Below are 25696 nucleotides of genomic sequence, written 5' to 3' on the forward strand. Positions count from 1 at the left end.
ATTTTATAGAGGTCCCCAAGTCTCTCATCTGTAATTCTAAAATCCAGAACAACTTTGAAAAAAAATTGTGTATATAATTTTACAGCAAAACCTGATCTGAACTGTTGAGGCTATTTATGGTATTAAATGGGACTATTTGTACGTTTTACTGTGGCAACGTTTAATGTGTTTGATTACTTTCTGTGTTTGATCTAGGTGCTGCTTCAGACCTCTATGGGTTGCTACATTATGTGTGCTTTAAAAAATTCTTTAACATTCATAATTCCAAAATGCAAATGAGCCCAAGGGTTTTGGAGAAGAGATTGTGGACCTGTACTTTTATTAACTTCACTTATTTATTTATATTTTGGCTGCGTTGGATCTTTGTTGCTGCGCGCAGTCTTTCTCTGCGGCGAGTGGGGGCTACTCTTCGTTGTGGTGCACGGGCTTCTCACTGCGGTGGCTTCTCTTGTTGTGGAGCACAGGCTCTAGGTGTCCGGGCTCCAGTAGTTGCAGCACAGGGGCTCAGTAGTTGTGGCTCACAGGCTCCAGAGCGCAGGCTCAGTAGTTGTGGTGCACGGGCTTAGTTGCTCCACAGCATGTGGGATCTTCCCGGACCAGGGACTGAACCCGTGTCTCCTGCATTGGCAGGCGGATTCTTAACCACTGCGCCATCAGGGAAGTCCCATGGACCTGTACTTTTCAGTAGTTTAACAAACTTCGGTGTACCATAGGTGTCTTTCTATAGATACAAGCCCTAATAATTTTCCTTAAAGTACATTTTTCCCAATGAAAATTCTTCCATGTATCTGATATTATAGTTTCCCTGCACATGCTTTCCTTGAGAATATTGATTATTCACATCGAAAATATAAATGTTATGTATAGATGGTTTTTTTTTTTAATAATCTGTTTGCTATGAAGCTCATCTGTGAAATAGCAGCCACTTTGGATTAATACAGGTGGAGTTCGTTTAACAAATATTTTAACAAGGGCCTGACATCTTATCTGGGAACACAACAGGACAAGGCATAATTTGGGTAAGTCTGATATTTTCCTGTTTCTGTTGCTGCAGACCTACAGTAGAATTAACAGCAGGGAGATTCATGGTAGAAAATTAAAATACCACTGAAGATTTTTCAAATTGCCATTTGCTTATTAAAAAGCAACAAAAATACCGAGCTTTATAGATTAGAAGGTAGGCAAATGCTGAGTTCATTAACTTATAAGGACCATGATTAGTGAGTTGGCTAAACTTTTTAAAATACTTGGCCTCCACATAGACCTATTTGTAAGAGCAACTGTATGTTTTTAGCTCTCCTGTTTTAAGTCAGTAGTAATTTTAACCAATAGCCATTGTTCAGACTGATTGAGAAGGCAGTAGAACCAAGACACGCCTTTAAATTGGCATGAAATAAAACCAGAATGTAGTTTTCAAAACTGAGAGACCTAAATTAAGAGCCCCAGCCTTCACATAGGGCCCACTCATAAGGACCATTCATTAGGGTTGATTTCTAACAGGTTTGGTTTTTCTTTTTTTGCCTTGTAGATGATTTTCACTGCATTTAGTTTAACCAGAAGTCTTTTGATGAAGTGTAATATGTATAAGGCAGTCTTCCTCTGCATATGGTGAGTTCTCTGAAAGCAAGGGCAAATGGTCCTGCTCTCAGACTCTTCCTGATCCCCGACCTGTTTTGCACGTGGGCCATCCAAACTCCTTATGATAGTTTTGTTGTCCTTTCTGAATAGTTCAGTAGCTCCCCACTCTTACACCGCTAACACTTCTAGAGATAAATTGGGAATAGTCTGTTTTATATAAGTCTGCCTTACCTTCCCTGTTAGGCCAGCCCCCGGAAATGGAGTGTTAAATGCAGAAGGGAACTCCCCAATTCCTTTCCCTTCTCAACCCTTACTAATCACCTGGGGCTACTTTTTAATACTATGTGCAAGCCCCACCTTAGGCCTGTTAAATGTCACCTCTAAGAGGTGATGCTCAGGTTACTTTCAAAAATTTCCCAGGTGATCTTTAATCCCAATTGGGAGGCACTTAAAAAGAGGAGTCATTAGACCATTTCTCCACATTTCTGCTAGCATCCCAAGGCTGACTTTGTTCATTTTTAAGGAGTCGGAAGAGCTTTTTGATTATAAGTCTAGGAGTTGAGACTTGTTTCAAATAAAATTTATCAAATAATGCTGTAAGGTAGATGCTAATTAAACCATGTGCCATTAATTAGGGTATTGCATCAGTGGAATATATGATGCATTAACCAAGGGAAGTGGAAACAGCACTGAATACATGGCTTTAATTAAATCAGGTCTTGCCAGGTACTTGATTACTTAAAATGACCACGTACTCTCCTTTTTAAGGTATGAACTACCTGACTTCTTTTTCCATTTTGTGCATATATGGAATGATGTCACTGTTCCTTATTTTTATAACATCTGTGGATGGGATTTTACAGGAATTTTTCTAGTGCAAACAAGATATACAGGGGCAGAGGGGTTTTCTTGTTTTTAGATTCAAAAGTTTGCTGGGGAGGAAGGCAAGCGACCTGAGAGCAGGAAACTGCCAGTCAAGATTTATTCATTACATCTTTGTAAGGGGCGTGTTCCTGCCCTCTTGAATAGTAGGTTTCCGGGTCAGCCTCAGAAAGTTCATACCAAATGTGATCTAGAGTCATTTTTTGTCCACTCCTTGTGTTTAGACACAGGATTACAGCAGATGAGTTCAAAGTGCTGGTCCTTTGTCAAATCGTCATATGTCAAGTTAGTTATTCTTAGGCAGGGTTAAAGGAGGGGAAAAGGCAGGGCCTAAGGCTCCTGGCCTAGAATGGTTGAAATATTAGTTTTGAAACGTTTGGTGATGCACCAGTTGCTACAACCAGAACTTTCATTGTCAAAGTACTGTTCTGGTGAGACTGATAGATATAAATTGAATGAAGAAATGTAGTATGAAAAGAAAGCATCTAATATAGACCTCAAAGCTGTACAAAAGCTGCAAAACTTTAAAATTTTATACCTTAAACCATGTAAGTTAACAGAAAAAAGTCAAATGACAATTTTAATAGACTTTAAAACAGTGTACAAGTATAAAACACTGGTTTTGTATTTCAAAAGTTGGAGGAAGATATCCAGTCATTAAACAGTCTACAAAACATATGCCGGTAGATTACATAAAAGACTATGTACAATATAAAAAGAGCTGAAAACAGTCTTCACTGTAAAAATAAGTTAAAACAAATTTTTCAATTTAAAATATCATCTATAGCACAAACACAGATCATGCAAATGGCAAACTAAATATACTGCATTCTTTAGTGTAGTCAAATAAATTCAGATTGAGACATCTTTCAGGTAGGGAAATGGCCATTCAATAAAATTCTTTTCTCTGGCAGTAACGGTCCTAGCTGGGTATTTTATGCTTAAAGAACAGCTATATTTCAAACCCTTTTTGTTACATTGTAATAAATACTAAAGCAACACAGGAATACTTTATTTGAAAGCAATGTTGGAAAGGTCTGCAAAATAAATTCTTACTGTGCAATTTTATAAAGTATGAACTTTTTTGAAAGGCTAGAAGCTTCTGCAGCTGAAAAAGTTGATCTCTAGTTTTAAGGCAGGCTAAGCTTTTAAATACGTTATAAGAACTAGTTTAATTAACTATTCTGCTATTACAAGTTACACCACGCTCATCTCCATAATACTAGGCTAGTAGTTTGGTGTTTATTACACCAAATCCTCCCAACAGGAAACGTACTTACTGGCTTTGAAACTGTAATCAGGGAGTCTGCTGCTCTCATTAATGGGGGGGGGGGGAGAGGCAACAGTCCAAAATACTACACTCTCCCCCCAGTTGAAGTACCATTATTATTGATTCATAAAGGCTTTGCAAATTCACATCTTGGCAGTTTAATACTTATGGAAAGGATCAATGCAAGCTCTACCACCGTGATTGATTGATAGGTATATTTAAACAACAATGGCAAATATTCTCAAAACTAAGGGGACCCAGGCAGGCACTATTGTTTCTAAAGCAATTGAAACATTTCCAAAGCATTTATTTGTTTTTTAGGTTAGTTTTATGAGCCAATATAGACATTACTACATGTCCACAGGAAGTACAAAAGCCATCTTCATTTGAACAAATACAATATTCCAGAAACTGTTAGCACCAAGTCTCACTTTAAAAAGCAAAGACAACTGAGTGCTCTCCCACATATTGTTGACTTCCTTCTACTCAGATTGCATGTCATGAGATATTTTTAAAAGTTAGCTGCCACAAGTTTTGGAAAATGCCAGTGTTTGAAAATAGGTAATTGTGCTAATAAAGAATCAAAAGTTTAGCGGAACAGAGAATGAGGATTTCAAACCATTCAGTGCTACAAAGAAAAGTGTGAAAATACCATTCTTTGGTCTAGATTAGCTGTTCCCTTTACATTAATTTAACATTCCAATGGCTTTTTGAAAAATTTAAAATGTAGAACCTCACTAGGCAAAAACAAAATTATATATACATATGGATGTATCATACAAATGAACCTTTAAAAGAAAGTCCTGTCCAACAGCTGATTAAAGATACTTAGGTACCTTTCTTTTTTAAAAAAAGAGTTAGTGTTCGAGTGTATAAGCACAGAAATAAGTAAGTTAAAAATTACCCATGGGGGAAAAGAACTGTTTTACCAGTCTATAAATATTATACCTTTCTGGTGTCCTTGCTCTGTTGAGTTCACAAGTAAACATTCAACTTGACATGCTCAAGATCCCAATGCTGGTGGAACAATTCCTGTACCTGGACAAATACTACATTATGATTTGTTCGATGGATAGTTAATGCTTGTTGCTTCCTGTTTCATAGATGTAGCTTCATTAACTGCCTCTTGATCACCTCCATCAGCTCCAAATCCAGTTCCTCCGGCTCTCTCATTAACATCAGCATCATCTTCCAAACCATTGTAAAATTCTTCAATCTCACTTTCATCCTCCATAGGTTCTTCTAAACTTGGACTCTGGCATGTGCCACTATCACTGTTACTGCCACAAGAACTAGAGGATAAGACATCATCTTCAGAGTCTGAATATACCTCAGCACCATGGAAAATATAACGGTTTGGTGGTAAAAACAGATATTGATTACCTGAAATACAGTAATAAGAGAGAAGTGGGTTATTTCCAGTTTTCTAAGACTTGGTCTGAGTGGGCTGTCTGGAATAAAGTGTAGGTTCTAGCCTTTTACCTGAGTATCATTACTAGAGGCTATTACTGTAGTTTCTCAAAAACAAGCTATAGAATCACTCAGTCCTGCATGAAAATCTTAGTTCTGCCACTCATCAACTTTGTAAATTGGGAGAGTTATCTCTGTGCCTCAATTTCCTCATCTGGATATGAAATAATTTTCACAACCCTATGAGGCAAGTATGAAAAAAATGTAGACAGCCATGTTCAATGAAACTCACTTAACCAACTCCTTTGAACAGATTTGATGAGATGAAATGCCACCACCCACCCTCTGAATCAATCTATTTTTACAAGAGTCCTATCACGTTAAAGTGTGAGAAGCACTGATCTAGCACTGGCCTTTTAAGCTTTCTTTCCCAACGCCCTCCCAAATTAGCATTTGCAATATAAGATTTGACCTCCGATGGTAAGAAGCATTCCCTGCTTTTGTTTACATTTTGATGTAAGTGAATGGGTAGGAACCTTAAACATTAATGATGAAATATTTTATACCCTTACATTCACAAGCACCAAGTACCTTCTGACTTAAGTCTGTTATCACACGGTGTTATATTTATTGTACCATATCCCAGACTGATTCACAAAACCCTGACTAACTGCATAGTTTATCTGGAGTGACATACCATCTACCAAACATACCTAAGTTTCTCTTCAAAATGACTTTCAAGCTTTTTTATACCCCATCATGACCCAGTTCTCACCTATTATGTGTTGCAGCATGGAAACCACTTATTTCATTATGTTTCGGTGACTGGAGAAAGAAAACCCCACCTGGTGCTTCTTATTAGGGCCATCTCCTTTGAATCACATCCCCTCACAGTCTTTTAAAGGGTCCCAGCACATGGCTCTCCTGCCCTTTCCTTTCTATAGGTTAGGCCATGTTTATAAAAAGAACACTTCAGGGACTTCCCTGGCAGTCCAGTGGTTAAATTAAGACTCTGCGCTCTCAATACAGGGGGCCTGGGTTCTATCCCTGCTGGGGGAACTAAGATCCCGCATGCCGTGCGGAGCAGCCAAAATAATAAATAAATTAAAAAAAAATTCTTTCTGCTCTGGCCCCCCCTGAAGAACTGAATCATCTATTTCTCAGTGGAAGTACCCTATACCTGCCTGTTTCTGCCCTCTTGGCAACCCTCAAGACATTTACATTTTACTTCCTATATGCTCCAACTTCCTCCCTTTCAGCCTCGACCTCACAACAAACAGTGGCAAACTAAAATGAGTGAGTAAAGTCCAGCTGTTGTTTGGTTTTAACCGCTAAAAATGTTAAGTTTTACACTCTTTACATCAGTTATCTTTTCAAATGCTCACAATGCTATGAGAGAGAAGTAGATCTGACAACTCAGTCTAATTCCAAAGCCTGTACCTTTAAAGGTCTAAATTGGTAGAATAAAACCAAGGTATAATACCAATTTCCTGGGGCAGAGTTTTGTATGTTTGACCCATCTGTCAAAAAGACAGCCAGAGAATGCTGCCAGTGCCTAGGCAGACTTTGTATATGATAGAGACTTATCTTACCTGACTAAATCAACAGTAATTTCTCTACTTCTGACTCTTGCCACATTTGAAAGCGTAAGTAAGTATTCTTCTATGCTCTTTCTAGTTTTCCCCACGGAAGACTTCCCCTAATTACAGTTCAAGATCAAAGTCAGAACTTAGGTTTTTTAGAAAGCCTTCAATAACCTAGTGCCCTCCAAGTAGCATAAACCTTTTAAAATATCACCTATTTTTGTAATGATATACACAAATATCAGTAGCTTGATCGGTGTCTCCAGAACTTGCTGTATGGAAAATGCCCAAAGGCTTATTCAACTGAACTAAAATTTATTCAGAGCCAATGATTACAACACTTAATACATTTGTCTCAAATTTCTTGTCAGTTTTCACCATGTATAGTAAGTGGAATGGGACTTAATGTTTTAAGCTGTACAAAGTTGTTGCATCTAAGAGCACAAGTTTCTGTTTGATTAATACTTGGTCATAAGTGGTTTCAAAAAGTAGAAAGTGATTTCACTTATGTTAATACTTATGGATAGGGACTTCCCTGGTGTCGCAGAGGTTAAGAATCCGCCTGCCAATGCAGGGGACACGGGTTCGAGCCCTGCTCCGGGAAGATCCCACATGCTGCAGAGCAACTAAGCCCGTGTGCCACAACTACTGAGCCTGCGCTCTAAAACTCAGCTCACAAGCCACAACTACTGAGCCCTAGTGCTGCAACTACTGAAGCCCGTGCGCCGCAACAAGAGAAGCCACCGCAATGAGAAGTCCGCGCACTGCAACGAAGAGCAGCCCCCGCTCGCCACAGCTAGAGAAAGCCTGTGCACAGCAACAAAGACCCAATGCAGCCAAAATTAATTATTTTTTTAAAAAACTAATTGATAAAAAGACTTCCCATGTGTCAAAACAGGGTAGATGGTATTTCTGATACTCAGTGGTGAAGAACCAGCTGTTTTCTAGATCTGAAACAACACCACCTAATGGTTGAGAACCCAGAATCCACCTGGTTCTTCCACACCCTAGTCGTTACCTTGCCTGGGGTACTTAACCTCCATGGTCCTCGGTTTCCCACCTGTACCAGAGTAGTAATAGTTCCTGCCTCACGATACTAAAATCAGAAAATGAAAAGTCACTGACAAATATTTCGTTAGAATAATTATAACCTTCAAAATGTTTCAACAGCCTTTCTTACCATCAAGCCGTTTACTAATCTGCTCCTTTGCGAGTCTAGCTGGCCAGCATTTTCTCACTGTTTCAGCAACTGAAGTTCTTTCATTTTTCTCCCCAGTATTGGAGGCAACATTCTTCAAATCCGGACTCTCCAACTGTTCATTAACACTTTCAATGCTCCTAGCAGAAGTCTGTACTTCCTGTGATTTTTCTTCGACACAGTTTTTTGATTCAGACACATCTGGATCATCACCATTACTCTTTGTTTCTTGGTCTAAAAGAGTGACAATCACTGAAGAATCTGCTGGTGAGGTTCCTTCTGGTGAACTCGAGCCTTCTGAAATATTGAGGGGTGTGGGTGGCAACTCTGACAAATGAGCCAATTCTTTTTGTGTTCGTGGAGGTTTTTCAGTAATTTCTGAAAGCTTTACAGGGCTGCAGCAAAGTTTGGCGTATTCACCACCTAACCTGTGACACAATTCATTAATAATGACATCACAGTCTCCAAGAAGCTCTACATCAAAATGCAGGTGAGGCAAAGGTTCCCTATTAATTAATATCTGAGGCACTTCATGGGGTATGGAACCTAAGAATAGGGTGAAAAAAGTAAGAATTAGAGAAAGGAAGGGAGGTACACTAATAAAACCAAAAGAAATGCATTATGTAAAAATCTAACAGAATTCCCTGGCGGTCCAGTGGTTAGGACTGCGCTTTAATTGCCACGGCCAGGGTTCTATCCCTGGTCAGGGAACCAAGATCCTGCAAGACGTGAGGCATGGCCAAAAAAAAAAAATCTAACATGCTCCCAATACCAAAGAAGACACCCAACTGTAGTGTTCAACCAAGCTATTACATACCATCAAACTATCAAACAGATGAGCAGCAAAATTTCAGGTTCTGCTCCTGTCACCTGGTTACCTCTGGGTAATCACCTCAGACTTTTTATTCTGTATTCAATTTCCTTGTCTGTATAATGGGGTAATAACAGTACTTCTCCATAAGCTTGCAGTGAACACTGAGTTAATATGCAGAGAAGAGTTCTTGGCACAGTATAGGTAATAGTTATCTACTAAAATGGCTTCTGATATGTGAAAATTCATACCAGTCTGTTCTCCACTATTATGTACCAATGTCTTACACTTTTTAAAAAGTACCTTTGCCTATCACCAACACATTTTACTACCCCACAGGAAACTTGGAAGAAGTTCTCTGCCTCACATTTAAATAGAAAAAAATAACTCGCAAATAAGCTTATACATTAAATTTTCTTTCTTTTTTTTAGTTACAAATTGTCCTATAATCTACTTTAATAGAATTTCACAGCTACTTGGGGAAGGCTGAGTTAAACTGCTAGAGCCACTACCTGTGGGCTAGGAAAAAGATGCAGAATTGGGAGAGTTTAACTCTCTGTTTCTTCCAGTTTGCTCTAGCTATCCGTTTGCTGGTATGGAGGTCCAATTTTAATTCTCCAGTTAAGGGTTTGATATACTATCCTCTCCTCCTTCCCTCACTTCTATGGCACAAATGATGCTACTGAATTAGTCCCTCTATCTTCCTCCCCCTTGCTTGCTCACTAGAGGGAGAAAAAAGGTAGTATGGGAGCATGGATTAAAGAAATATTCTTGAGAATAATAGGGACTTAAATTGTTTTTGAGCATTTTTATACACATGAACACCCTTGTGGGTAGAGCTGATCCACATAAAATGATTGACAAGGCATGACTGTTACTCTTTCAAATTAAGACTAAAAATACAGATTATTTTTAATATGTTTCCTCAGTATATGTAAAATTAGCTCATGCTAACTCCTGCCACATTAAAGCACATTCCACCGAAAAGTTTAAGTTGAACTGTTTCCCTTTGTTATTACTTCTGTTTTGAAAGCCCTCTTCCCCCACTGAAATGTCAGATTAACCAATCTTCCTGAGCAAGAATATGTCACCTAAAAAAATTAAAGTTTGGCTCTTCACCACTCTTTAACAAAAAACAGAATAAGATAATTGGGGTCTACTCTACAGACCCACAACCCATGGCAAAATATATAGAAATGGTTCTCTAAAAAAAATCATCACCCACTTACTCGGAATTAGTGCTACTGGTCTTACTTTCAGGGAAGACCCAATAACAATGAGAAGATCAACTTCATCTTTGTCATACTTCATGGCTCTATGAAACTGTTCTGGTAAATTTTCACCAAAAAAGACAATCTCTGGTTTCATGATAGCAAGTGGTTCATCAGCTGGGCACCTAGGACATCGAGGAACCACCTGCATGTTCCAGATTTTAGTTGAGGTGGGAAAGAGAAGGGCAAGCCGAGTTAGAAAGAGTCAACATTTCCACACTTCCCAAGAATTCATTTCAAAATTATCAAAGAAAACAGAAAAGCTGTGGATAAATTGCAGGGAAAACTGGATAAAACCTAAACATCAACTATCAATGACCCGTTAGTTTATTAACATACAATGAAATAAAATTTTGCTATTATCTGTGTATGCTGCTATTATGATATCTGTATAGACCTACATTTGATATTCAAGAGTCCATTATATATTAAGAGGAAAAAGCAGCATGTGTATATATGTACACAGATGAGACTTAACTTTTAAAAAATAAAAGTTTGTAAAATACGATTCCATTTTAATATGCTATCTTCTCATAATTATATGATCAACTATATATGCAGCTAAACATACAGAATTTATTTCTGGGTGGTTTTCATTCTCTGCCATATTTTCCTGTATTTTTTGGTCAATGAGCATACATGAAATATTTTTTACAAAATGAATCTGACAGGCACTTTTAAAAAGGGAGAGTAAGGAGAAAAACTAATGTTAAGTAACACCACACTTAATGATCTGGGTTTTTATTTTAGGCTTATATATTAGGTAGTCAACTTCATCAATCAAGAGATTATGGAGCAATGTTTTTAACTTAAGGTTTTGAAAGGTTTTTGTGTATTTCTCTGGAGTTCCCAATGGTAACTAACATTTGTTTTCCTGGATGTTTCTGTACCACATAAATACTTCCAGAAAAAAAGGACTGAGGTAAAAGAAACAGATCAGAGACATGCACAATTCCTAAGATATGGGTGATAAATTTACCTGATTAAAAATATCTCCTCGTACAGCTTCACAGTCAACTTTATATTTACAAATCAGGCAAGATGCTGTTGCAAAGGAACCTAAAAACAACCAACAAATATATGCTTTATTAAAGAAATTTTTCCATTTCTTAAATAACGGTTATAATGTAAGCTTGACAACAGAAAAGCTAGCGACTTTAAAATTTTTAAGAGACTCCATGAGAGAGATGCTGATATAATGATGCTTCCTAAAGCTACTCTTTTAATAAAATATACCAACTCCTCCAGGACTAAAACTGCAGACTTGGAAGGTTACAACTCTATTACCTTAGCTTAACAGCTGTGTTTCAAAAACAGTTTAGATACATAAGAATATGGTCTATTCATACTTGTTTTAGATTTAGTCTTCAAATTTCTAAAGCCTATCCATCTGAACTACTCAGAAGTTCCTTTGGTTTCCTAAAGATGCCATGTTTTTTTCATCCATAGCTAATATTACTTTTGTAATCAAAAAAGGTTATTTAAAAGAATTTAATGTTACATAATTGCTGCATCTTTTGAAATCCAAAAGCATATTAATATCTGACATTTTGTACAATTAAGTGTCAAGGCCAATATTTCTGGTTTCATATTTTTGCAGTCTACTTTCCTTATCTACAATTGATCAGATAACATGATTAAACAATAAGGCTTAATCTCCATTCCTGGATGGCAGCCTTTTTTCTAATCCTAACTTTTCCTACAAAACTAACTAATATGTAACAGAAAAAGCAATCCTGAAGTTTACTAACCATGACACTGAATTATCCTTTGGATTCCTGCAACCTGTTCCAGTGTATCTATGTTCTGAGTATAGTTGCGAAGTAGTTTTCCTTCCTTATCTGACAAGGCTATGAATTTGTGACAAAGAGATGGTTGGAATTGTCCAGGATATATTTCCTAGATAACGCAAAAAGCAGAAAAAAGATTATGTGTTAACAAATGTCACAGGTTTAGGTTTAACAACAACAAAAAAACAAAACTACCAATGATAATTAAAAAACAATACATGAGCATCTCAAAGCATCTAGATGGATGCCACACACACTTACGAAAGGATTGTTGCTGTCATATGTGTAAAACTCAGCAATTAGTGAACATGGCCTCTTGGAAAGGATAAAGTCGACCCACAAACATCTCTTATAAATGCTAATTGATATTTTAATAAAAGTCAGAAGAAATACATACCTTAATATATATCTAATTTTTGTTGGCTGCAAATGATTTTTTTTTTGTAAGGAAAAAGGGAAAAAGTTTAAATTGAAATTAAAGATATCAAAGATATGGTGACTTTTTTAAAACTAAAAAAGGCACTGTCAACATAATATTAAAAAAATTTTTGATTCATCATTTATTATAAATATCAACCTGTTGGAAGTTTAAAGCTGAAGTTTTAATTCCTTACCAAAATTGTTTTCCTTCCACTGCACAGGCACATACTGGTATAGTACAGAGTTGCTCATGAATGCTGAGTTGCTGGATTTTGTGTGTGTGTTTTTCCCCCCAAATAATGCTTCAATGCTGTTTCTTCTTTAAAAACAAAGAATTCAGATATACACATGGCAAAAAGATCAGAGAAAAAGTATCAATTTTGGTCCTCTCAACTTTTGACAGTGTTTTCATTAAACTTCATATAGTAAGTGACTATGGCAAAGGAAGTTTCTTCTCTTTTTTCTTTGAAGTAGTAGTTCTGCCTACTTCCTTACCATTCATTACAGCCTCTAACCTATTACAATGCTAGCAAAAAACAAGATACAACCGTATGTCCATCAACAGAGGACTGGTTGTAGAAATATGGTACATCCATAATAGTGGAGTATGCAGCCATTAAAATGAATGAGGGAGGTCTAGATACACTGACCTGGAAGATGGCCCATGATATATGTGAAAAAAAATCAAGCTAGTCACCACTGTGTATAGCTTTGTTTTTGTTGTTTTGTTATTAAGCAAAAATGGGAAGTATATGCAAAGTATATAGATACATTCATTTAAACATCAAGTCAGGAAGGATACAAACAATCTATAAAATGGGGGTGGGGGGGTAGGGGACTTCACTTCTGACATTATACAAAAAAGTTTGACAGTAAGATTCTAGACGACTACTTCTAACCTACTTAATATTTCAAGTTTAGAAAAAACTATCTACCGGGATACCTTTTAAGTAAAAATAATACGCAAATCTCATTATAAAGACTATCACATCCATGTCCATATGCTGCTAAAAATGTTATATAAAACCCAAGAATTCTGCCCCTCATTCAAATTTTTATCATAAAGTTCATCAACTTTGCAATTTAAGAAAGACAATGCATATAGAAAGAAGTAACAAGTGAAGAGTTTATTAAAGCTAATGTTTATAGAAAACTGAAAGCCACATTATGTTTTGGACCATTAGGTTGTGCTCTCTATTAACCACTGTTTTCTCCCCAGGTTGCTTTGTTCTAATGCATTTACATTTAGAGGATTAAACACCAGCACCTTGCAAACCTCCCCTCTGGAAACAGCTGTTAAAAAGAGTATTTTAACAAATATTATAATATTCTAGGCAACAGATAAAACAGGATCTAAAGTAGTAAGAAAAGTGCTAACAGCATGCCAAAAGCAGCACAAGAACAAATGGCTGACTACCTCCAGAACAAGGCTGGGCAGCACGAACACCAGGACTCCATCCTCCTGGAATGAACTTTTGTGTGCCTCATCCTCACCCTTTTTAAAAGGGGAGGGTAAGAAGAACAAAAACCTGTGGGACACTAGATTCAGCTCTACACTCTAGTTTCCCTTCATGTCGTATCAGTTCAGGGTAATTTAGTCCTTAAATTTACAAATCAATTCCTGTAGTTGGGAATAATTTATGAAGGGTTTGTTTCATCTTATAAGCCTACATTTTATGATGATTTGAAACTTAACTTTGTTTTCTTTCAAATATGCAGTGGATCATGTCTGAATCATTGGATTTAATACTGTGTTCAAACTAAGGGATATAATCTGAAATAATGGGAAAAAAATTACTCTGAAAGGACTGTTTTTTAATAGAAATTACTCCTAAATCAGGCTCTTACTTAACAAGGAAAGTTTGCTAAAAACTAATTGACTGGAGATACAACTTTCAGATAAAATATAGATTAATTCTTCATGTTGAAACTGTGACACGCTAGTTCTAAGCAAGACAGGCCATCCCAAATCTGAACCTCCTTAAGTGCCATTAAGGAACCAATCATGTGGGCTGGACCATTATAATTGCCACAGGGATCCATTTAGAATAGAGTGGAAGCACAGCTGGGACCAAAGGCTCAAATACTATTAAAATGACAGGCTGCTTTCACAGCAGTGTCCAGAAACATGCGAACAATCCAGTAATTGGCCATAGGCAACCAATGTGACCAAAACTAAAGCTTAGAACTATCTGCCACAGTAAGCTTTCATGTAGAAATAATGGTTTTTCTCCAGAGACGCTCTCTGCTTGCTTGCTTGCTTCTCAAAATTTCTAGCAATATGAATGAGATTCCAGTCAAAAGCAGGGGTGTTAACTGCAGCCCCTCAAAACTAAAAGGACTCATCAAAGTTTGAGATGCCACTATTTACTAGGTAGTAGGTAGAGCTGTTAAGAAACTAGAATTTACATTCTCCATGCTGTCAAAAAAATAAGTGAAACTAATTGATCCTGGTAAGGAAAATCCTCATAATCTCTGGTCTTGTTTCATTCATTCCACAACACCATAGACAACTCAAAATCTTACCTAATCAATACTTGCAAATTAAATTAAGTCACCTGACAAATTTAACTACTTTTTTCCTGTTAACCTCTGGCTTCCCCAAGGAACTCAAGCTTCAGCAAACTTTTTCCACACTGGGACAGCAGATAGCAAATATTCTCAAGTCTTCTATTGTAGTACATATGCAGCCACAGGCAATAGGCCAATGAATGAGCATAGCTGTGTTCCAGTGAAACTTTATTTACAATCACTGATGTTAGAATTTCATATAATGTTCATATGATGTGAAGTATTATTCTTTTGATTTTTTTCCCCATCCATTTAAAAATTTTAGTTCACAGCTGTACAAAAAAACGCAGTGGGCCACATTTGGACTGAGGCTGTAATTTGCCGGCCCCTGTACTAATCTAACACAAGGGAATTTCAATTAGTCAAGCATTCGTTACTACTTAATGTAATTAACAGGCATAAAAGGAGCACTTTATAATAATGCTGCAGACTGGGCTGAGGACTGGGTTTTTACATTTTCAAGGACTGTAAAGGAAAAGAACACAGTATGACAGAGTTCCCATGTGGTCCACAAAGCAGGTTACATTTACTACCTGGCCCTTTACAGAAAAAGGTCTGCTGACCCTCCTGTAGACATATATCCCCCATCTTGCAGATGAAAAAACCAAAGCATAGAAGTAACGCCCAAAGTCACAAGAGCTAGCAAGTAGCAGAACTATCATTCAAACCCAGTTTTGATGCCAAAGTGCAGCTCTTAACCACTATGCAATTTCTGATCCCTCAACCTCATGTTTCCTATTTTTCTTTTAGGCTAAATACCATTTCTATTAGGTATTGCAAATCAGTCCACTAAAACTAATCTAGTAAGTATATTTCACATTGCACATCCTTCACAGGATTAGTGGAGACTGGAATTCCAATCACCCTCTAATGTAAAAACACTCTTCAAGAATACATGTTCTCGGGGACTTCCCTGGTGGCCGGGGGGTTAAGACTCCATGCTCCCAATGCAGGGGGCCCTAGTTTGATCCCTGGTCAGGGAACCAGATCCCACATGCATGCTGCAGCTAAGAGTTCACATGCCACAACTAAGGAGCTGGTGAGCCACAACTAAGGAGCCCGCCTGCTGCAACTAAGACCAGGCGCAACCAAATAAATAAATATATATAAAAAACAAACAAACAAAAAAAACCCACACATGTTCTCGGTAATTCCCTGGCAGTCCTGTGGTTAAGGACTTGGTGCTTTCACTGCCATGCCCTGGGATCAATCCCTGGTCAGGGAACTAAGATCCACAAGCTGCAGGTTGCGGCCAAAAAAAAGCATGTTCTCACAAATCAGTATGAGGAAGAAAAGCATCTCAATGGAAAAAAAAAAATAGCTAAGAACAGACAGGCAACTCAAGGATATACACATGGCAAGTAGTAAGAAGCAGTCATCTACACTAGTAAACAAAAACAGAACACTAATGAGAAGATGCTAATTTTTTATTTATTACACTGATAGTTTTAACTGCCTTAAAAACAACTCTAGATATCCACTAATAGGAGACTGATTATACATATTGTGGTACAACTATCAAACAGTACTATGCAGCCTTTTCTTTAAAATGAGGTATATCTAAGTGCCACCATGAAACTATTTCCAAGGATATTAAATGGGAAAAAAGCAGTGTAGAGAAAAGGGTACGTGATTCTGTCGGTAATCATTTTTAAAGTATTATTAGAAACTTACAATACCTCTCCCCCCTACACACACACAAACAGGTTTACTCATTTTTTTTTTCCCTAGAAGGAAACCCAATGAAACATTTTACCATGGTAACCTTTGAGAAAGAGATTAGAGGTAGGGAAGACTGAAGGGAGAGGCCAACTATCGTTTGTTGTGTACTGTTTCAATTTCTTTATAAAACCATATACACAACATACACACCCCCACACACACCCACACACACACACTTTCTAAAAAATACATTAATACTAATAACGTATCACGGGAGGCTTTTTTTGTGGGGGAGAGGGCATGGGCATGCTAAATCAGTTTTCTCATACACTTCTACACTTCTGATGGGAGTATATATTATTCAACCTTTCCAGGCAGCAATAAGGTAAAACAAATCAGGACCCTTAGCAGTTTTGCTTTCAGAAATTTATCCTAAGAACATTATAAACATACCAAAAAGGACAATCAGAGCAATACCTTTTTAATAACAGAAAGCAGGAAACATCCAAAAGCAACACTTGCAGGATTAGTTACAGTAGACCACTTGATGAACACTATGACCGTTATCAAGTATTCAAGCATCTGAAAGTTTATTAAACAGAAATACTACAAATCCAAAGCAGTAGGTAAAACAGCCCATTTTTATAATATACACCCAAATATAATACTCTAATTATATGTAATCCACCTACACAAGTCAGTATTAACATACTGTCTTCAAGTGAATGGGACTGTGGCCTTTTTTGGGGGTGGGGGTGTGTGCTTTTTTTGATTTTTAAGTAATGAGCTGGTTTTGAAATTTCTTAGCTTTGTAACTACATAATCTGGTATCTCTGCACATTATCAATAAAGTGACAATTTACTGAATAAATATGTTTTTGGAAGTTCATATTTCTCCCTCTACTTTTTCTTGAATTTTATCACTTTAAGGGAAAGAACAGTCACTGTATTCAATATGGGGGAGCAACTACACTCTCTGAACACAGTCCTTTAAAGAAAACAAAAAAAAGTTATTTTATACAACCTCGGTTTCACCTTCACTGACTCTTAAACCACTCATTTTTATCAGCACCAGTGAATTTAGACTCCTCAGAACCATGACCACAACCTCATTATCAATTTAAAGCCTTATTATGCAAGAGGACAACAGTTCAGAACAAGAATATATAGCTTTAATGTTGGCCTTAATTGTTCTTGTGTAGAAGAATTCAAAGCGGTACTAAAGCTAGGCGCACTTAACATGCTGGTGCTCAAACGGGGAGCAATCTTGCAGGAGACATTTGGCAACATCTGGACACATTTTTGATTGTCAAGACTGGGGTGGGGGACTAATGGCATTTAAAGGGAGGAGGCCATTGGTTGCTGCTAAATATCCTACGGTGCACAGGACGGCTACTCACAGCAAAGAATTATCCATCCCAAAGAGTTAACAGGTTGAGAAACTGCTCTGATGAACCAGCTACCTCTTTCACACACCTCTCCGTTACTTTTGAGTTTCCAGTCATCTAGATATAGATAACCATCATCACTGCTGATACATGAAGTTCAAAATTTTTTATAAGTTTCAAGTTGATTACTGGAAAGATTCAAATTTCTTAGTAGCCTGCAAAATTTTCAAATTTAGTTTTCAGTTCTAGCAAGTAAATCATATCCAAGAAAATCTAATGTAATTTCCCCATTTTACTCTAATTCCCATTTATAAGCACACTTGCACAAAACAAAATTATTTCTTTAGATAGTCCATCAATTTAAGCTAATACCATGTATTCTGAATTGGCAGAGCTTTTCTTATAGTTATGTAAATAGACCACATGATTTGAAAGTAGCTGAGGTTATCCTTTAATGGAAATTCAGGTCCACTTCACTTCTATGCTCATTAAAAAATAATCACTAATACAAAAGACCCTTTCAAATATACTAAAGTTTAGCAACAGCAATTTTACAATTTCTTTCCATAAAGCTAAACTATAGAAAAAAGACTTCTAAAGTAAAATTTCTTGGGACTTCCCGGGTGGTCCAAAGGCTAAAGACTCCACGCTCCCAATGCAGGGGACCTGGGTTCGATCCCTGGTCAGAAAACTAGATCCCACATGCCGCAACTACAAGATCCCACGTGCCACAACTACAAGATCCCGCGTGCCGCAACTACATGATCCCACCCGGCACACCCAAATAAATAAATTAATTAAAAAAAAAAAAAAGATAAAATTTCTTGGGTATGGTATAATGTGTAGTTATCCCTCCATATCTGCAGGTTCCACATCCTTGGATTCAACCAACTGTAGACTGAAAATATTCAGAGAAAAAGAATTCCAGAAAATTCTAAAAACCAAAACTTATATTTGCTGCACCAGCGACTATTAACATCATACAAGCATACCTCAGAGACATCATGAGTTTGGTTCCAGACCATAGCAATAAAGTGAATTATCCCAGTAAAGTCAGTCAAATGAATTTTTTGGTTTCCCTGTACATATAAAGTTATTTTTATACTATATGGTAATCTATTATGTATGCAATAGCATTATGTCTCAAAAAAAGTACATACCTTAATTAAAAATACTTTATTGCTAAAAAATGCTAACCATCATCTAAGTCCTCAGCAGTAACAAAGATCACTGATCCCAGATCACAGTAACAAATAATGAAAAAGTCTGAAATACTGTGAATGACCAAAATGTGACACAGAGACACCAAGTGAGCAAATGCTGTTGGAAAAATGGCACCCACAGACTCGATCACAATCCCTCAAATTTGTAAAAACAAAAAAAGCCCACAGAATCTGTGACGGGCAATAAAGTGAAGCAAAATAAAACAAGGTATGCCTATACTAGGTATTATAAGTAATCTAGAGGTGATTTAAAGTATACAAGGAGGGGACTTCCCTGGTGGTCCAGTGGTTAAGAATCCACCTTCCAATGCAGGGGACGTTCAATCCCTGGTCAGGGAACTAAGATTCCACATGCCGCAGGGCAACTGAGCCCGCGCTCCTCAATTAGAGAAGCCCCTCATGCCTCAACGAAGATCCAGCAACTAAGACCAGATGCAGCCAAAAATAAAATAAAATTAAAAAAAAGAAAGTATACAGGGAGGATGTGCATAGGTTATATGCAAATACTATGCCATTTTATATGAGGGACTAGAGCATCCTCAGATTTTGGTATCTGAGGGATCCTGGAACTAATCCCCCTCAGATACCAAGGGAAGACTGTAACATCAAACTTTAAACTCCAGAGCAGAGCTGCCAAATAAAAACATAATATGAATCATATACACAATTCAAATTTTCTAGTAACCACATTAACAATGTGAAATCTTCCTCATTTATAACCCAATATCAAAGTATTATTATTTACACATATAATCATTATATATATATATAATAAAACTTATATTTTGCATGTTTTCTATACTAGGTTTCCAAAATCTGGTATGTCTTCCACACTTACATAACATCTCAGAACACTTATGCACTCAACAGCCCCACGTGGCAAATGGCTTCTGAACTGAACAGAGCAGCACTAAAGACGCTAGAGCATAACAGATCAACCTTGACTCAAATGCAATCTAAGACTCTTCTCCACCTCTGATCACAAATTTCTCAGGCACATCCTCATGTATTAAAACCTAGCTACTATAAAACATACCAAAGGCAGATGTTATGATCTTTATGATCCATAAAAAATATTCAAAATCAAAACAGTGATGTTTCTTTTATATGATCTACTAACCTCTAAAAAAGCCTGGACAATGTAAAGGCCATTACTGAAGTGCAAATTTGAAAAATATGCAATAGCCTCTTCTTTGAAAATAAGCTCAATCCTAAAATGAAGAAAAGCAAATGACAGTCCCTTCTGGGAAGAAGGGAATTCTGACTAAAATGACTTTATTTCAGTGATTTTACTCCACCACAGTACTAATAGTCAATTTACTAGACTGCCATTCAAAATAATTTTTCATGAGAGAAGGACAAAGAAACAACTAGAAGAGTTTGTAGTACCTTTGCAAACTTGAAGAATGGTCTTGGATCTTTTCTGAAATATTCAATGTCAAACATTGCTTGAGGATCTGGAAGGTCTGGAAAGTCTACTGCAAGGCGAGCATAAATACCATCTCTTGACCTGAAGTCAGGTATTCCACAAGAAACAGAAACCTGAAATACGCATGGCATAATTTGTACAATTAAATCTTCTGCTACCTTAATAATTATTAGTCCTCTTATCACACAATTAGGGAAGAGTTGAAAAATATTTTTAGTTTGAAACTTCTTTTGGGGAATGGAGATAATGCCCTACTTTAATTTCTAATAGAAATAAAGCACTCAAAAAACCAGTATAATTAAATCCATCACATATTCCATTCATAATGGGGTAAAGAATTTTAAGTCAGGCTAACTTTAAACCTTTATAAGCATTTATCCAACAAATTAAAACAATTCCAACTTGACTGAGAACGAAGTAAACCATTCCAAATTATTTTAACTAGAAAGCAGGCAAGAATTTCTATTACAGTCAAGTATTTCCAAAGGAATCCCTCTTCTAGGTTAGAGTGCTACTACTTCAAGAACGCTAAATTTCTTCATTTTCCTTAAAAAACTATGTTGTACAATATTTCAATTTTTAAGAATAGATTTAAACACTATGCTTTTTCTACAAATAAACCTTGACATTACAAATAGGGACTTCAGAAGTTATCCTTTTGTTTCACAATTTTGTCAGCGTTTACTCCACTTTAGTCTCAGAGCAAAACAAACTTGTCTAAATCACATCGGGGAGCAAAGCATAACTATTCTTCATGATCATTTAAGATTAAATAACACCCTCCCTTAACCAAAAGGTCAGAAAGCAGGACTGATTTTTCTCCAACAGCTGTCCTGGTTGCTACCATGTAACATATTCTGTATTCAACACACAATATGAAATAGCCTAAGTAACTAGTTATTTGAGACCTAAAGTGGAACAAATGAAAAATCTCAACCCACCACAATTATATCACCTTAATTTAAAATGGAGGAGAGGTAGGAATCTGTTACCTTTCCAACACTGCGTTACTTGCGAACACATATTAGGTTCCCGGTTTCCCCATGAAGATCAAACAAATAACCAATTTCTCTATCAGACCCTGACACACTTTAATGCAAGCAAAATTCCCTGCATCTCCTTAGAAGTTGTGGTATAATGTAGGTAAAACTCTTGCCTTAATTCCACTTACCTACTGTGCCAGGAAACAGAAGTGAATCCTTTTTAAGGTTACTGAGAGGTTTTTAAAAAACTGAACCAATTTAGTAATTGCTCCTGCACTCACTTTTTAGCAGTTTCCAAACACAAATGCCCATCATCATGTAAGGATAAATTCTTCTACACCAGAAAAATGTTTTTGAATTGGACAAGACTTAAGAAAAAACATACACCACCCCCCATACTAGTGCTTTATACATGTTACATACCCCAGCTCCAGTTAGAACTATTATTTTTTTGCACTCTTGCAGTAATTTCACAGCATCTTCAATTGTATTAATATCTTTTCTTTTTTTCCTTTTTGGTGGTTCTGAAAGGATATTAATAACAATCTGCCACAGTGTCATATCGTCCAATTCAGGTGGAGGAATTGTTTCTGGCAGTAAATCTTTAAGAATCGTTCGAGGATCTGTGCCAATCATGAGATGTTGCTGAACAAAAGTATATGGACCTATATCAAGAGGGAGAAGAACTAGATCAGATCCACTTCCAAGTAATTGAAAATCTCATTTATTTTTTGAAGTAACAAATTAGCAATGCTTAACGCTGTTTTGCAGAGTAAAAAAATGCACTATAAAGGTGTTTCATTCACAGCATCTTCAGATCTAATGCTATATCCCAAAGAGATTAGGGAGATCAGGAGTTGAGCCTGCCCCTAGAGCTATAAAATACCAAGTATGTATTTTAAGAGTCAAACTAATTAACTACTAGAATTAAATTTGTATGGTTAAAATCTAGAAAAATACAACATAAACATAACAGAAGTATGTACAAAAGGGTTCTACAAATCAACACAGGAAAGATCTTACCAGTCCCGAAAGCCCACACTATTTATCATTAAAGACATAAAGAAAAAAAGAAAAGGAAATCTATACTTTACTATCTTTAAAATTTTTCCAGTAATAATCTTCAAGTTAATCTTAACCAGTCTCCCAAAATGATACATACAATGCTGATGTTCTGAGCTTTAATTCTTTACCCTGAAATTTCTTAGATCAGCTCCTAGCTTGAGAAAACCAAAAATACAGTAAATATAAACACTAAAAAGGAACTAATCATTACTATGTTTAAGCAGTCAAGGCATTTTTGAAAAAAACCAGCACATTAAGAGAAAGAACATTTTGAGATGGTCATGTTACTACCTTGGTAAAAAAATCTGATACTGTGCTCTACTTCAAAATATTTCTCATTTCATCAAAATACTTAATAAATATTTACTGAGGACAAACTATGTGCCAGGCACTTTTCTAGGCACTGACAAAACAGTCTACAAATCAGTCAGAAATCCCTGCCCCCGTGGGACTTATATGCTAGTACAGGAAACCAGCAATAAAAAAGTTACATACAGAGATTATTTAAAAACAAAAACAAAACAAAGCCCTAGACTTTCCCTAAAACCAAGATGACATTAAATCTCATCAAACACCTAAGAACCTCATCACCAGGCTACAAAGGGACAGAGAAATATATTTTTTGTTGACATAAAAGGAGAATACTGAAAAAGATAGCTCTTAAACTGTGAAACCATACCTATCCGTGGTCTTGGAGTCCAGTCACTAGAACTTGCATGTGAGGCTCTATCATCCTCATCACTTTCACATGAATGGAAACCGTTGGTGATGATTTCATCACCAAACAGAAGGTTATCTGCAAAAGAAACCAAAAGGAACTCAAGGTTTCTGAAACAATCTGCAGCTAAAATTATGAAGATCTATAATTATGATAAACAATTTTCAATGAATAAAGCACTTAACATTCATACTGCCTGTGTAAAGAATGCCTACTGGATCAATCTGCACCGTTCACAGGAACAGTATATCCTCATCTTTAGGGATTCTGCTTGGAATCTAAGTTTCAGTTCATCAAAATCTAGAAAGAAATTACGTCTACTTAATCAAAACACAAAAAGTAGTAACCTAGTTAGACTGAATTTATCGATCACAAATAATAGTTCATAAAACTTATCAAATAAAAATTTACCCAAAAAAGTCGTACAAATATAACCATGGCAACTTGCACTTCTCTTATATAACACTAAACCTACAAAAATACCTTTGCATTATTCGTTTCCCTTATTAATCTATGTTTCTTGAAAACAGGGGTTGTTTTTCTAATCCAATCCCTAATGCACACGTTGTTGCCTTTTGATATGATCAAATGGTCCACTGATTGGACTTATTGATACAAATAATAAAGACGCACATCTATCCGGATAGAAACTCTGAAACACTCAAGGATGACAAGACATATACAACTATCACATCTGCTTTACTATGCCAGAAAAATGTCAATTCGTGTTTCAGGGTTACATATACACACACAAGAAGATACTTAATCTAAAAACCATTATAAGAACATGATTAGAGGAAAAATACTACTCAAAGTACTCTAAAACTACTATTACTCTCCTATGCCCACTATTAGTTGCACCACAGAAGGGTAACGTCTTTAGAAGCAACTACACTCTTTAAAATTTAAAACAAGTTTAAAAATAAAGGCCCTCCAAAAAAAAAAAACCAAACACACACAAATTGCACAGGTGTCAGTTAGCAAAGGCAACTGCAAAAGGTTGGTGCAAGGGACAGTCAAAAAGTTTCAGGTTTAAGTGTGCGGGGGCGGTGGGAGGGTGGACTGAGAAGCAAAAGACATTTAACAAAAGCAATACGTTAAAAGAGTGGGAGGGGAGAGAAACTTTTTTTTAAAACCAGCTGCGCGGCTAGCCCGCCCCGCGGCTGCGCAAAGCGCGAGGCCACTGGGGCGGGCCGCAGGCCGAGGGAGGAGGGAGGGAGTGAGTCCTCGGGCCGCTCCGGCAGCCGGGCCCGCAGCCTCGGAGGCGCGCAGCTAAGGAGGGCCCTAGTGGGAAGGGGGACGCCGTAGAGCCAGCCCCGAGCCCCCAGCCCGCCCGACACTCCCCCACCCCAGGAGGGGCCCCGGGAGGAGGAGGGGGGGATGCGCAGTCCCGGCCCGCCCGCGCCCTGCGCACCTCGGTACCCAATAGCCGCCGCCGCCTCTTCCTCCTCCTCGCCCTCGTCGTCGTCGTCGTCGTAGAAGTCGTCGGCCGGCGGCGCCTCCCGGGATAGGCCCTGTAAGCCCGTCCCATTGTCTCCTTCTCCGGCCGCCGCCGCCTGGGCCTCCCGCCACAGCGCCGCCGCCGCCACCGGGCAGCCGCCGGCCGCCGCCGGCAGCTCACGCTCGGGGGCCGCCCCGCCGGGCTCGCCCGGGCTCCGCCCGACGCCGGGGCCGTCTCTCCGCGGCCTCTTGCGGAGCGGCTCCCCGGCAGGCGGCGACGGGGCCTCCCTCTCAGCCGTCACTGCCGAGGGGGAGCCGCCGGGCTGAAAGGCGAGCGCCGCCTCGTCCGCCATCTTTCAACTGCCTCTCTGGCCCTTCTCCCTCGCCTCCTCTCCTCCCGCTCGACTCGCGGCACTGGCGCCCCCGCGGCTCCGGCTGCGGGAGATTTAAACCCCGTCACGTGACCCGCCCCTTTTCGCCCCCGCCCTCCCGCCGCTCCCGCCACCCACGCGGGCCGGACCACAACACGGCGGGTCACGTGGCAGGCGGAGGCGGTGTGGGCCGGGAGGAAACGCGGCCAGGGCTGCTGCGGCCCCACCCCTCGGCGGCAGGCGAGTCTTGCAGCCAAACTTGTCTTTCAAACTGTCGTCAAATCACTGCTGCCTGGTTGGGTCAAGTTTTGGTTCGTACTGCGGGTTTCCGCTTTTGCCAGAAGTGCACACCTTGCTCGCCTTACTTTGTCTTTTCTGGATTTACGCTAAGGGTTAAAACTTAGTTCCTGAAAGGCGATCAGGAATGAAGCTGGCCAAGGCTCAGCTTCCTGAAATACGCTAGGTAGTCGGTCTATTTGTTAACGGTTATCAGTAGACGCAAAAGGACACAGTTAACTCTTCAACCTCCTCACCCCATTCTGACAACTCCTCTTTGCCTCCTTTTTTCTCTTTGCTTCTCTCCTCCTGAGCCGGTTGCTTTTTCTCCCTCTCTCCATCCCTTGTAGGCTGGTG

The 25696-nt window shown here is 38.2% G+C and overlaps 1 protein-coding gene across 2 annotated transcripts; it reads right to left on the minus strand.

The window, feature by feature from the left end:
• Positions 1-3085: 3085 nt before the first annotated feature.
• On the minus strand, positions 3086-25097 carry SIRT1 (sirtuin 1). 2 transcript variants are annotated; one of them, XM_061197820.1, is made up of 9 exons: positions 24667-25097; positions 23214-23330; positions 21893-22134; positions 20447-20599; positions 11755-11902; positions 10983-11062; positions 9962-10148; positions 7904-8467; positions 3086-5113 (listed from the first exon to the last, which is right to left on the minus strand). In XM_061197820.1, the coding sequence occupies exons 1-9, from the start codon at positions 25043-25045 to the stop codon at positions 4785-4787; spliced, it is 2199 nt and encodes a 732-aa protein (XP_061053803.1). In that variant the 5' UTR covers positions 25046-25097; the 3' UTR covers positions 3086-4784. The 2 variants fall into 2 exon arrangements, with proteins under 2 accessions (XP_061053803.1, XP_061053812.1); XM_061197829.1 differs by lacking the exons at positions 20447-20599; positions 21893-22134; positions 23214-23330; positions 24667-25097 and adding an exon at positions 12408-12522.
• Between the last annotated feature and the right edge of the window lie 599 nt (positions 25098-25696).

Source organism: Eubalaena glacialis, chromosome 1, assembly GCF_028564815.1.
Source record: "Eubalaena glacialis isolate mEubGla1 chromosome 1, mEubGla1.1.hap2.+ XY, whole genome shotgun sequence".
In the NCBI taxonomy this organism is placed as follows: Eukaryota; Metazoa; Chordata; class Mammalia; order Artiodactyla; family Balaenidae; genus Eubalaena; species Eubalaena glacialis.